Source organism: Pelobates fuscus, chromosome 1 (assembly GCF_036172605.1).
Source record: "Pelobates fuscus isolate aPelFus1 chromosome 1, aPelFus1.pri, whole genome shotgun sequence".
Lineage (NCBI taxonomy): Eukaryota > Metazoa > Chordata > Amphibia > Anura > Pelobatidae > Pelobates > Pelobates fuscus.
Window position 1 is genome coordinate 391,938,455 of NC_086317.1, and position 13,575 is coordinate 391,952,029.

General features: G+C 35.4%; 1 protein-coding gene across 3 annotated transcripts in view; it reads right to left on the minus strand.

Annotated features, from left to right (window-relative positions):
• Positions 1-3,569: 3,569 nt before the first annotated feature.
• GLS2 (glutaminase 2) overlaps positions 3,570-13,575 on the minus strand; it is an 80,634-nt gene continuing 70,628 nt past the window's right edge. For all 3 annotated transcript variants that reach the window (XM_063426987.1, XM_063427000.1, XM_063426995.1), the window contains exon 19: positions 3,570-4,031. In XM_063426987.1, coding sequence (XP_063283057.1) covers positions 3,881-4,031 — 151 coding nt within the window. In that variant the 3' untranslated portion in view covers positions 3,570-3,880. The remainder of the gene's footprint in view (positions 4,032-13,575) is intronic.

Genomic DNA, 13,575 nt, shown 5'->3' on the forward strand with positions numbered 1-13,575 from the left:
AAAGTTGTCATACATCATTCCTATCTTTTTATAGCAATGCCAGCTGTCCACCACATCTACAAATGACACAAGTGTTACCAGTAACTTCTATAAATCCCCTCGTTGATGATTTGTATTCAAATTTTAAACAAAGACTTTTATTTGTTCCGTTGAATGATCTAGTTTTAGAATTCTAGAGTGCTGTGTAAACATACTAAATGTCTGTCAATGTACCAGCTGACTTTGACAGTTGGCAGCAGAATTGCTCAGATTCAATACACATACACATCACTTCCTTGCATGTTTGCATGACAAAAGAAAGATAATGCTGTCATAATAAGTAAACCTTTGTACCTGTAAAGGCAAACCCTTCTATATGTTTGTTAGAACATTGGATTTAATAAGACTTGGTACTATTATACTTTATAGTTCTAGGGACATTGGTAACACTTGAAAGCAGAAACAATAGTTAATATCTAAAATACATTAATTACAGGTGTGAAAATAATTACAATTAAAGCAGCAATTTACTTGCTAGCTACACCTTTTCTCCAATCCTAAAACTCCACTATTTTATGCTTCCTGATCAAATTCTCTTTGGCTATCTCTTCATTCAGTCCTGTTCCTCTCATTGAGATGAATGAGAGCACGTCATGCATGTACCAAGCATACTGCCTCCCTATTGCCCATCGAACACATGCATACAGAATGCTGCCACACATTTCTCTATATATTGTAACAAATCATTGGTACACTGTATTAGCATTGCACATACACGCTACAAGCATTACTAGTATGGCACCTATCGAATGCAGTGGGGTCCAGGAAGGAGGGAAGTTTGTGGGTTGCTTTGGTTCATACCTGCAACTCTGACATTTGAACAGATGCATTGCAAGCAAACCACAATTACTATTTGGATGATTGTTAATTTCAGAGTATAAATTAAATTTACATTAACTTGTGCACAAACAAATTCAAATATCTTTCTAAAAGTGTTGTGAATTGATATATACCCCTTTTACAGATTGAAGAACAGTTGCATTTTAGATAATGATTGCTTGGGGGGAGGAACGACTTCAGATGTACACTATAGTTTAAAAATATCCATTTGAATAAATAAATATTATTTGCTGATTGTAATCAACACTTCTCCAACATAATAGGTGTTTCAGAGAAGGGGCAGTTGTTCTGGGTGACACTCACATAGTGTACAGTCGTCATTATTGGGAGGTGACAGTGAAACGATTCCAGGCGTTCTGCATTGGTGTAGCAGGTGAAGATATGTCCAGTGGTGAATGCATTGGCATCAATAATTGTTCTTGGGTCTTTGCTTATGGCCATATAAAGTGGCTTGGTATGCAGGCAAATAATTCCAACTACAAATATCAGCCATCCAAGCAAATTGGGTCTACTCCTTGACTATTGAGGTGGAAAGCTGAACCTTGTAGACTCTGTTAAAGGTTCTCTAGTCATTACCCCCCAGAAATAGGTGTTCTAGGTCAGGGGATCCCAACCCAGTCCTCGAGTACCCCCTCACAGTCCAGGATTTTGGGATTACCCTGTTGTGTCTAAAGTGTTCTTTTCTTTTAAAAACACCTTAGACACAACTGGGTAATCCCTAAATACTGGACTGTGAGGGGGTACTTGAGGACTGGGTTGGGAACCTCTGTTCTAGGTTATAGGTTTCCATTTAACATATGAAACATGTGGAGGTGCATGAGTACACCTTTGGAAACCTCTGTAATTAAATTGAGAAATAGGCAATCAGTCATGTATCTTCTGGGCATCTTTCCATGTTACTATGTGAAGTAGGGAGAGGGAAATACATTTTTGTATATTTTTCAACAGCTTTGGAATGCATGGAAAGTGACAGCAACTGAGTAAATACTGTTCGTTCACAGCCACATTCTGCTTATATAGGATTTGAGGGATGTTCGTCCTCATCACGTTTTCGTTTTGTTTTTTAAATTTGCCTCCAGAGGCAGAAGCCTTAGGCGTGCCTGATCTCTTCAGTCATAGGTTTATTCACTAAACACCAAACCGCTAAATTTAGGCAACAATAAGTTATATAGAAATATTTCCAACTTTGCTGTTGTCACAGATGGGATAATGTAACATTGCGAGACTGTGTCCATGGTGGGTCTTGCGTTATCCTCCACAGACATAAGTGTACTCTTGCACATGCGCTAAAGTACAGCAATCATGCAGCACCTGGAGCAGGAAGCACCAGGAGCTGAAGATATAAGATAGCGATGCATGTGGTGGACAGCAGAGGGGGCTATAGTGCTAGGAATACAACTTTGTATTCCTTGCACTACAGTGTCTATTTAAACAACAACTAATTGATTCCTATGTTGCAATTACATTTTTTTTTTCTTTTTTTATGCAAACCATAGATTTCTAAACTGAATCCAGTGTAATGGCGTGCAAATTATTAGCCTTGTTCATATTTTGAGATATGTTCACCAATTAAAAGTCCTGTAAATTAGTCAGGAAATAAAGGTTAATAATGCATTTTGGTTTATTGAAGGATTGGTGTATAGCAGAAACTCAAATGGAATGCACATCTTCTTAAATACATTCAGCTACCATTGTTTTGACTGTAAATGGCACAAAAAGGCCTATATTATGGCCTGTACATTAAAGATGATATTGTGTACCCAAATTAGTCTTATAATTCAAAATCTGAACATTACATAGATGAGCAAGAATCATCTCCAAAGATAGTTTATGCAGCCACTGTTTTTTTAAAAAACAGTTTTACAATAAAAAAAATAAATAAAACAAAACCTCTTAATAACCAGAGAATACCTTGACTCCACCAATCTCTTCACATCAAGTAAAATGGAATGAGAATTCATAAGCCAAGAATATAGGCCTGTGGCTTCTCATATACTATGCTGCTCAGTGGGGACTGGTTTAATAAATGAGTAGACGCATGGGACCCTCTATTAACCAGTTGTAACGTGTCATACGATGCTCTCTATTTCTACATTCTGTGAGCTAACACTAATTCTGTTGCAGTGTCTAGTACTTACTAAGAAGGAGTTTAAGAGCAGGCAAATCCTCCTAATAAAACAAAAAACAATATGGCTTATGCACAAATCTTTTTAGTTAATAGAAACATAGCTACTAATTTCAGCTTAAATTACTGAAACCCATATTCTTGCCTTCTGAAATGGACATCAATCCAAATAATAAACCGTTCACTGTAGAAATATGATCAGTAGGCATTCCAGGTGGACTGGGCACCTGCTGTCATCCAAGTAATGAGAAAAAAAGTCATTATCTCATTTGCTGACACCCCATCGGACATGGGTTGTTAACCCCTTAAGGACACATGACGTGTGTGACACGTCATGATTCCCTTTTATTCCAGAAGTTTGGTCCTTAAGGGGTTAAATATAGTACTGACCCTTGCTAATCACATTCCTCGTATCATACCACTTACTGAATTTGTTTAGTAAATGCCTGAATAAATTTGTCACATTTGGATAATTCCAAATGTTTAACCCCTTAAGGACACACGACATGTGTGACATGTCATGATTCCCTTTTATTACAGAAGTTTGGTCCTTAAGGGGTTAAATCTGGCAGCATATTTGGAGCTTATCAAATCAACCACTTTATACTGTACTGTGGCAATACAGTAAACACTTAGTAGACTGAATATAATATAGGAATATTCTAATGCCTGCCACAAACATACCACATGGGTTACATTACCTCTATTTTCGATGCAACACATGATAAAGATTACAGCCTTTATATTACATACATACTTGATACTGTAACCATTACTTTACATACAGTGTCTAGAAGTTCCTATGTGTAACAGTGCATTCTATAAAGTGTAGGCACTTAAGATGAGGACTGTAGGTTATGGCCTATTAAGGTCTGGCTATACCATGCTCTTAAATGTTTCCAGTGACACCTGCTCCTCTGAACCTTCAGTTCCTTTCTTATTGTAGGTTTCTTGGTACTCTGTCAGCAGCTTTACCACCTCACTTTTGCCAAGTCGAACTGCATCTTTTATCGGTGTATTACCCCACCTAAGGATGAGAAAAAAAATAGAGTAACAACAGAGCAGTAACAGGAATGTAGCATGTGTTTAGAATAGACTTGTTGGCTTGGGCTATGAATTATGTACCTGTTTGTAAAGTAAATCAGACCACAGTTGATGCTCTTAGCCTATGATCCTGGAACCAACCTACTCATACTGTCGCCAGGGGTCAGCGGTATAATGCACTGAAGGACCAATTTCAGGATTAAACTGTTGGAAAACACTTTAACCCAGGAACATAACATGACACCCATAAATTGCAGCTCCAATAACAACTTTGTTGAGCTGAATTTAATATGGGCGTTGGAGTGTTCTTTTAACAAGATCACTTTTACAAAAGTTATTAATTCCTTCTTGTTGTGTATCAATTCAACTTAACCATTTTCATAAGATTAAATTTAAAAGGAAGAGGTTAAAACTATTTTCATGTTGATAATATTAGTTCCATCTAGAAAAGAAACATGAATCTCACTTAACTACACTGTTTGCTGTAGAAGCAGGTTATACCCTTAACCTTTAACTGCAGTCTCTATTACTACAGTAATGTGGATGAACCTATCTTTCCTTGATAGTCAAACACTAATCTGTCACAAATAGCAAAAAATAGAATCAATTATAGATCTTCTGTATTAGATGCAACAGACTCAGTAATAAAGTCCAATTTTGGTCTGTGCAAATTTCTTTATCCCAGGTATTCTCTTCAGTAGCAACACTCCACAATAGAGTTTAATATATGAAAAAAATATATGCAGAGAAAAAAAAAAAAAAAAAATATATATATAATTAATGAAACTCTGTATTATTGAAATGCTTAAGAAATAGTCAAAAATGAATTAAAAAATAAAACTTGCTTTATTTAGCTCTTTGCTGAAATCAATTTCTAAAAGTTCAAGTAAAAGGTTTTCATAAATTAATGACAGAAAAAACTTCATTGGCATATGTCTATCGGCTGATTTGCAAAGTGCATGTTAAGGCAGACCTTGTATTGCTCACGGCGTCCCGGATCAGCAGCTTGATGTTGCCTTGCTGGATACAATAGGTAAGTGTGCCCTAGATGCTGGCTTGCAGTGATCAGCCCTCAGTCCTTCCAGACGCGTTTCTCCGGCACAGCGGCTTTTTCAATGGATGTGGACTGTCGGGCAGTTGCTGCTTATATAGTAACGTATTTTCATCCAATTTTCACATATCGGTAAGCACACATTATTGGTTGTCTTACATACATTTTACATTTAATATTGTTACATTATCATAATACTGGCATGTGTTTTCAAGTTCTCATTCTTAATCTTTAAGTATTATGTTACAATTATTGTTGCTGTTTGTAACCATAGTAACTCCCGCTGAATATCAGTTTTAAACGTAACTGTCATTTACTCAGATGTTTATTGCATTGATACATTTACGGATGAAAAGTCAATTTTAATAATGTGTAACAGTTCACATTATATTCATACCTATCTAAGAGGGAAGTAATTAAATGGACAAATTGAAAAACGGATTTTGATACAGATAGTACTAATATATATTTCATATAATACTGCAATCATTTTCATTTGCAGGATAGAGTGCCTAAACTGCTGGTTCAAATTAGTACTGACTGGTACTATGTTAATATAGGACTTTCTCACTATCTTACCACATACATTTCTTAAAGGGACCTTGTCCTCATTTTAATTTTTAATTAGGACATAGTGGGATAGAATGTTTTACCATATATATTTATTAAAGGGACCTTGTCTTCTTTTTGATGTTTAATTGGGACATTATAAGATAGGAATAAGCTGTCTCAATGGCAGTATTAAAACCTAGACATGAATGCAAAAAATGTCCTACATAATTAGGCAGAGTGAGACTCTCAATATCGATAGTTGTGGATTTGAAATTCCTAAACTAGATAGTGGTGGCGTAAATGTATAAAAAATATAAAATAAAAATAAATGGGATATAAAGAAAAATACATATACGAATAAAAATACCAATAAAGATAAAAATAGAAATAAATAAAAGAATAATAACTAAAAAATAAATAGAAGTAATAATAAAAATAAAAATAAAGATAAAAATAAAAAGAAATAAAAATAAAGATTAATAAAAATAAAAATAAGAATAAAATAGAGGATAAAAATATGGATATAATACCGCCCACATTGGAGGGACCTATCCTACTCATTTACTTAATTGCGATTTTTTCTTGTTATTGTGAAATATTTTGAAATCTTTTAGATTCTTATTAAAGGAGCTTCCTAGTTAATTTTATAGCATTCTTCTATTTCTCAAATTAGTGTTATATACGAATTATTGGCTTGTTTTAAGATGATTCAACCTAGAAAGTGGCATAGTTCGAATTCTGCATTCAGACCATTTGGTTGCAATGTATTTAAAGTATATATCCATTTCATTTCTTGTATTCCCAACTGCTTTATATGGTCTCCACCTCTCCAATGTTTTTTTACTCTACATATGGCTTTAAAATTCAGGAGACTCATATCTGCTCCGTGGTACTCTGCAAAATGGGCCGATACCGTATGTTGCATATACTTCTTCTTAATATTAAGCATATGCTCTCTTATTCTAATGTACAGTTGTCTTTTCGTCCTACCCACGTACTGGAGTCCACATGGGCATTCCAGTACGTAGATAACATGTGTACTTTGGCACGTAATAAAGTCCCGAATTCTAAATACTTCGTTATCATCTTTGGACTTTCTTTTTGTAATTTCATGTACTCCTTTCATTGAGGTATTTTTACTGGTCTTGCAGGTAATGCACTCATTGCAATAAAAGAAGCCTTTCTTTTTAGTCCCTTCTTTTTTGTTCATTTTTAGATGTTGATTTGTTAGTTTATTTTTAATATTCTTGGCTCCCCTGAAAATTACCCTCGGTTTGTCTGGTATAATACTAGTCAATAGTTTATCCTTTTCCAACAAGTGCCAATGTTTTCTTAGGATTTTTCTGAGTTTTACATTCTCCTTGTTGTAATCCAGAATAATAGGTGGGAACAGATTGGATTGTTGTGATGTTGTCTTGATGTCTTTTTCTTTTTCCTTTAGGAGGCTATTACGGTCTAGATTCTTCACTTTTATTAGTGCATCTTCCACTTCCTTAGAATCATAATTCTTCGTCAGAAATTTATGCTTTATTTTTTCCGCCTGTTCTATGTACACTTCTTGATCTGTGCAATTTCGTCTTACCCTTCTAAATTCATTGTATGGTACATTCTTTAACCATGCTGGAAAATGACAGCTCTCTTTCAAGATAAAACTGTTGACATCAACTTCTTTGAAGTGTGTCTTAGTTCTTATGGTGCCTGAATCTATATAGATGGTGAGATCTAGAAAATCTACGGCCGTAGTACTATGGACTGTATTGAGTATTACTCCCCAGCTGTTGTTGTTGGTGTATTCAAGGAACTTGTGCAGTTCTTCTGTACTCCCTTCCCATATAAAGAAGATATCGTCTATATATCTTCTGTAACTGTGGATGTTATTATTCCATGGGTGGGTATTCCAGATATGATTTTCTTCCCATTCACCCATGAAAATGTTGGCGAAACTGGGAGCAAATTTCGTCCCCATTGCAGTCCCTCTTTTTTGGAGATAAAATTGACCTTCAAAAAGGAAATAATTGTTCTTAAGGATAAACTCGATACCCTCGATGATGAAGTCAATTTGTGATTCTTCCAGGTCTTCAGTCTTACTCAGTGTGTTCTTTACCGAGTTGCAACCTAATTTGTGCTCGATAATAGTGTACAGTGATGTCACATCCATAGATACCAGAACAAAATTATCCCTCCATACCACGGAGGCCAATTCACGAATCATTTGTGTTGTGTCCTTTAGATGTGATTTTACCCTGAATACATATGGTTGTAAGAAAAAATCGATATATTGAGACAAGTTAGAGGTAATGGAGTTAATGCCGGAGATGATAGGTCTGCCTGGTGGTGCTCTCAGATTCTTATGAATTTTCGGCAGAAAATAGAATGTCGGTGTTCTAGGGAAATTTATGTTCAGGAATCTATATTCTGACTCCTTTAAAATTCCTGTCTCTCTAGCTTTCACAAGCATGTCCTTCAGTGTTATTTGTATGTTCTCCAATGGATCCTTGGATAGTTTTTCATAAGTTTCCTCATCTCCCAACAGTCTATCTGCTTCATTCAGGTAATATTCTTTCGTCATAATCACAATTCCTCCACCCTTGTCTGCCGGTTTAATGCATATTTCCGTGTTTTTTGATAGATTCTCCAGCGCTTCCGTTTCTTTCTTAGTGAGATTATTTCTTTGATAATTATTTTTCTTCATTTTTCTTATGTCTTCTGTGACAAGTTCCTCAAACATCTCCATCCCGGCTGAGACTTGATTATAGGGATAAAAAAGGGAAGTAGGTCTCAATTGACTGTGTTGAAATGCATCCACGGGTTCTTCCTTTCTGGGTATATCTTGAGTTTGCATAAAATGTTTCTTAATGCTAACTTTTCTAATGAACCTTTTTATATCAATGGTAGTATTAAATTTGTCCACGTGTACTGTTGGGGCAAATTTTAGGCCTTTATTTAGAGCCGTAACATGTGAGGGCGATAATGTGATTCCTGCAAGGTTGAAGATGCCTATTGGTTGTTCTTCTTGTTTCTTTTTCTGTTTGTTTCTTGCTCTTCTGCCTCCTCTATCTCTTCTAGGCTTGACTCCTTTCGTTTGTTCCGTTTCGGTGTTACCGGATGGAACCATGACGTAATTTCTCTTGTGTTCTTGCCTAAAAAAACCTCCTCTCTTGAGGGATTATGAATCTCTGCCTGAATCGTCACAGTATTGCTTATTTTGGGTACAGTGTTGGTGTCTTCTTGTCTTGTTGTCTCTGACATCCTGTCTATAACAGTATCCTCTTGTCTCAATTCTTTCCTTTTCTCTTTGTTTAAATATATCATCTTCTCATATGGCCTTCCTCCTGTCTTGCTCAATGCCCTACGATTTGCATTTTCTTTATTTTGTATATCTGGTCTCTTCATTCCTCTATAGTCTATAGATTTTGTCGGTCTTACGGGATGGTCTTCTTTCGTGCTCATATTGGGATTCCTCCATTTCTCATTCATCCTTCTGTCTCTATCCAATGGTATCAAATTAGGATTTCTCTCTCTGTGATGTTCTTGCGGTAGTCTGCTGTGATTGAAATTGCGGCTATTTTCCTGTTTCCAATTCCATTGGTTAGCTTGGTGTTTGTTCTTAGGTTGATCATATGCGCCTTTTTCTTTCTGGTGATTGGTGTAGTTGTATTGCACATTATATTTCTTCTGAAAGTTTCTTACTCTATCATTTTTGTAATCTTCCATATCCCGTACAAACTTCTTCTTCTTAATTTTCTTGATGTCTTCCTCTAGTCTATCGACACTGTCTATTGTATATTATATATTTTTCTAATAGGTTGTTAGGTTCCCTATTTGTATACCCTTCCATTCCAATCAATAATTCAGCGCTCCACTTCTTCAACATTTTGTACAACAATTTTTCTAAACCTAACTAGTGTCGAGCTGCTGTACCATAACCACTGTTGTGTGCCTTTTTTTTTTTTTTTTTTTTTTTTTTATTAGCATGGATATTAATGCATTAAGACATAGAGTAGCTACCAACGCAACCAAATGTTTCGGAACAGATATCCTTAGAGACTATACAGCCAAATACAATAAGAATTTTCTCTTTCTAAAATTAGAAAGACTATTAAAACAAGAGCTGAAAATTAAATGGGAGATAGCTACATTACAACAGTATATTATTGACAACATCACCCCAAGAGGGCTGAGATTATTTAAAGAGCCCGCATTCTCAATAGAAGATTTTGAGCTAAAGGAGAGATGGTACGAGGCAATGGAAGATTGCTCCTTTGTCTTTATAGACATTATTATAGAATGCCGGAAGAGACAACTCATAGAATTAGATCACGAAATTAAAGAAATTCAGCGCATTTTGGAACCTCTATTGGAAGACAAATACTCACACGAAAAGATAACGAAGATATCAGACAGTGTCGATAGACTAGAGGAAGACATCAAGAAAATTAAGAAGAAGAAGTTTGTACGGGATATGGAAGATTACAAAAATGATAGAGTAAGAAACTTTCAGAAGAAATATAATGTGCAATACAACTACACCAATCACCAGAAAGAAAAAGGCGCATATGATCAACCTAAGAACAAACACCAAGCTAACCAATGGAATTGGAAACAGGAAAATAGCCGCAATTTCAATCACAGCAGACTACCGCAAGAACATCACAGAGAGAGAAATCCTAATTTGATACCATTGGATAGAGACAGAAGGATGAATGAGAAATGGAGGAATCCCAATATGAGCACGAAAGAAGACCATCCCGTAAGACCGACAAAATCTATAGACTATAGAGGAATGAAGAGACCAGATATACAAAATAAAGAAAATGCAAATCGTAGGGCATTGAGCAAGACAGGAGGAAGGCCATATGAGAAGATGATATATTTAAACAAAGAGAAAAGGAAAGAATTGAGACAAGAGGATACTGTTATAGACAGGATGTCAGAGACAACAAGACAAGAAGACACCAACACTGTACCCAAAATAAGCAATACTGTGACGATTCAGGCAGAGATTCATAATCCCTCAAGAGAGGAGGTTTTTTTAGGCAAGAACACAAGAGAAATTACGTCATGGTTCCATCCGGTAACACCGAAACGGAACAAACGAAAGGAGTCAAGCCTAGAAGAGATAGAGGAGGCAGAAGAGCAAGAAACAAACAGAAAAAGAAACAAGAAGAACAACCAATAGGCATCTTCAACCTTGCAGGAATCACATTATCGCCCTCACATGTTACGGCTCTAAATAAAGGCCTAAAATTTGCCCCAACAGTACACGTGGACAAATTTAATACTACCATTGATATAAAAAGGTTCATTAGAAAAGTTAGCATTAAGAAACATTTTATGCAAACTCAAGATATACCCAGAAAGGAAGAACCCGTGGATGCATTTCAACACAGTCAATTGAGACCTACTTCCCTTTTTTATCCCTATAATCAAGTCTCAGCCGGGATGGAGATGTTTGAGGAACTTGTCACAGAAGACATAAGAAAAATGAAGAAAAATAATTATCAAAGAAATAATCTCACTAAGAAAGAAACGGAAGCGCTGGAGAATCTATCAAAAAACACGGAAATATGCATTAAACCGGCAGACAAGGGTGGAGGAATTGTGATTATGACGAAAGAATATTACCTGAATGAAGCAGATAGACTGTTGGGAGATGAGGAAACTTATGAAAAACTATCCAAGGATCCATTGGAGAACATACAAATAACACTGAAGGACATGCTTGTGAAAGCTAGAGAGACAGGAATTTTAAAGGAGTCAGAATATAGATTCCTGAACATAAATTTCCCTAGAACACCGACATTCTATTTTCTGCCGAAAATTCATAAGAATCTGAGAGCACCACCAGGCAGACCTATCATCTCCGGCATTAACTCCATTACCTCTAACTTGTCTCAATATATCGATTTTTTCTTACAACCATATGTATTCAGGGTAAAATCACATCTAAAGGACACAACACAAATGATTCGTGAATTGGCCTCCGTGGTATGGAGGGATAATTTTGTTCTGGTATCTATGGATGTGACATCACTGTACACTATTATCGAGCACAAATTAGGTTGCAACTCGGTAAAGAACACACTGAGTAAGACTGAAGACCTGGAAGAATCACAAATTGACTTCATCATCGAGGGTATCGAGTTTATCCTTAAGAACAATTATTTCCTTTTTGAAGGTCAATTTTATCTCCAAAAAAGAGGGACTGCAATGGGGACGAAATTTGCTCCCAGTTTCGCCAACATTTTCATGGGTGAATGGGAAGAAAATCATATCTGGAATACCCACCCATGGAATAATAACATCCACAGTTACAGAAGATATATAGACGATATCTTCTTTATATGGGAAGGGAGTACAGAAGAACTGCACAAGTTCCTTGAATACACCAACAACAACAGCTGGGGAGTAATACTCAATACAGTCCATAGTACTACGGCCGTAGATTTTCTAGATCTCACCATCTATATAGATTCAGGCACCATAAGAACTAAGACACACTTCAAAGAAGTTGATGTCAACAGTTTTATCTTGAAAGAGAGCTGTCATTTTCCAGCATGGTTAAAGAATGTACCATACAATGAATTTAGAAGGGTAAGACGAAATTGCACAGATCAAGAAGTGTACATAGAACAGGCGGAAAAAATAAAGCATAAATTTCTGACGAAGAATAATGATTCTAAGGAAGTGGAAGATGCACTAATAAAAGTGAAGAATCTAGACCGTAATAGCCTCCTAAAGGAAAAAGAAAAAGACATCAAGACAACATCACAACAATCCAATCTGTTCCCACCTATTATTCTGGATTACAACAAGGAGAATGTAAAACTCAGAAAAATCCTAAGAAAACATTGGCACTTGTTGGAAAAGGATAAACTATTGACTAGTATTATACCAGACAAACCGAGGGTAATTTTCAGGGGAGCCAAGAATATTAAAAATAAACTAACAAATCAACATCTAAAAATGAACAAAAAAGAAGGGACTAAAAAGAAAGGCTTCTTTTATTGCAATGAGTGCATTACCTGCAAGACCAGTAAAAATACCTCAATGAAAGGAGTACATGAAATTACAAAAAGAAAGTCCAAAGATGATAACGAAGTATTTAGAATTCGGGACTTTATTACGTGCCAAAGTACACATGTTATCTACGTACTGGAATGCCCATGTGGACTCCAGTACGTGGGTAGGACGAAAAGACAACTGTACATTAGAATAAGAGAGCATATGCTTAATATTAAGAAGAAGTATATGCAACATACGGTATCGGCCCATTTTGCAGAGTACCACGGAGCAGATATGAGTCTCCTGAATTTTAAAGCCATATGTAGAGTAAAAAAACATTGGAGAGGTGGAGACCATATAAAGCAGTTGGGAATACAAGAAATGAAATGGATATATACTTTAAATACATTGCAACCAAATGGTCTGAATGCAGAATTCGAACTATGCCACTTTCTAGGTTGAATCATCTTAAAACAAGCCAATAATTCGTATATAACACTAATTTGAGAAATAGAAGAATGCTATAAAATTAACTAGGAAGCTCCTTTAATAAGAATCTAAAAGATTTCAAAATATTTCACAATAACAAGAAAAAATCGCAATTAAGTAAATGAGTAGGATAGGTCCCTCCAATGTGGGCGGTATTATATCCATATTTTTATCCTCTATTTTATTCTTATTTTTATTTTTATTAATCTTTATTTTTATTTCTTTTTATTTTTATCTTTATTTTTATTTTTATTATTACTTCTATTTATTTTTTAGTTATTATTCTTTTATTTATTTCTATTTTTATCTTTATTGGTATTTTTATTCGTATATGTATTTTTCTTTATATCCCATTTATTTTTATTTTATATTTTTTATACATTTACGCCACCACTATCTAGTTTAGGAATTTCAAATCCACAACTATCGA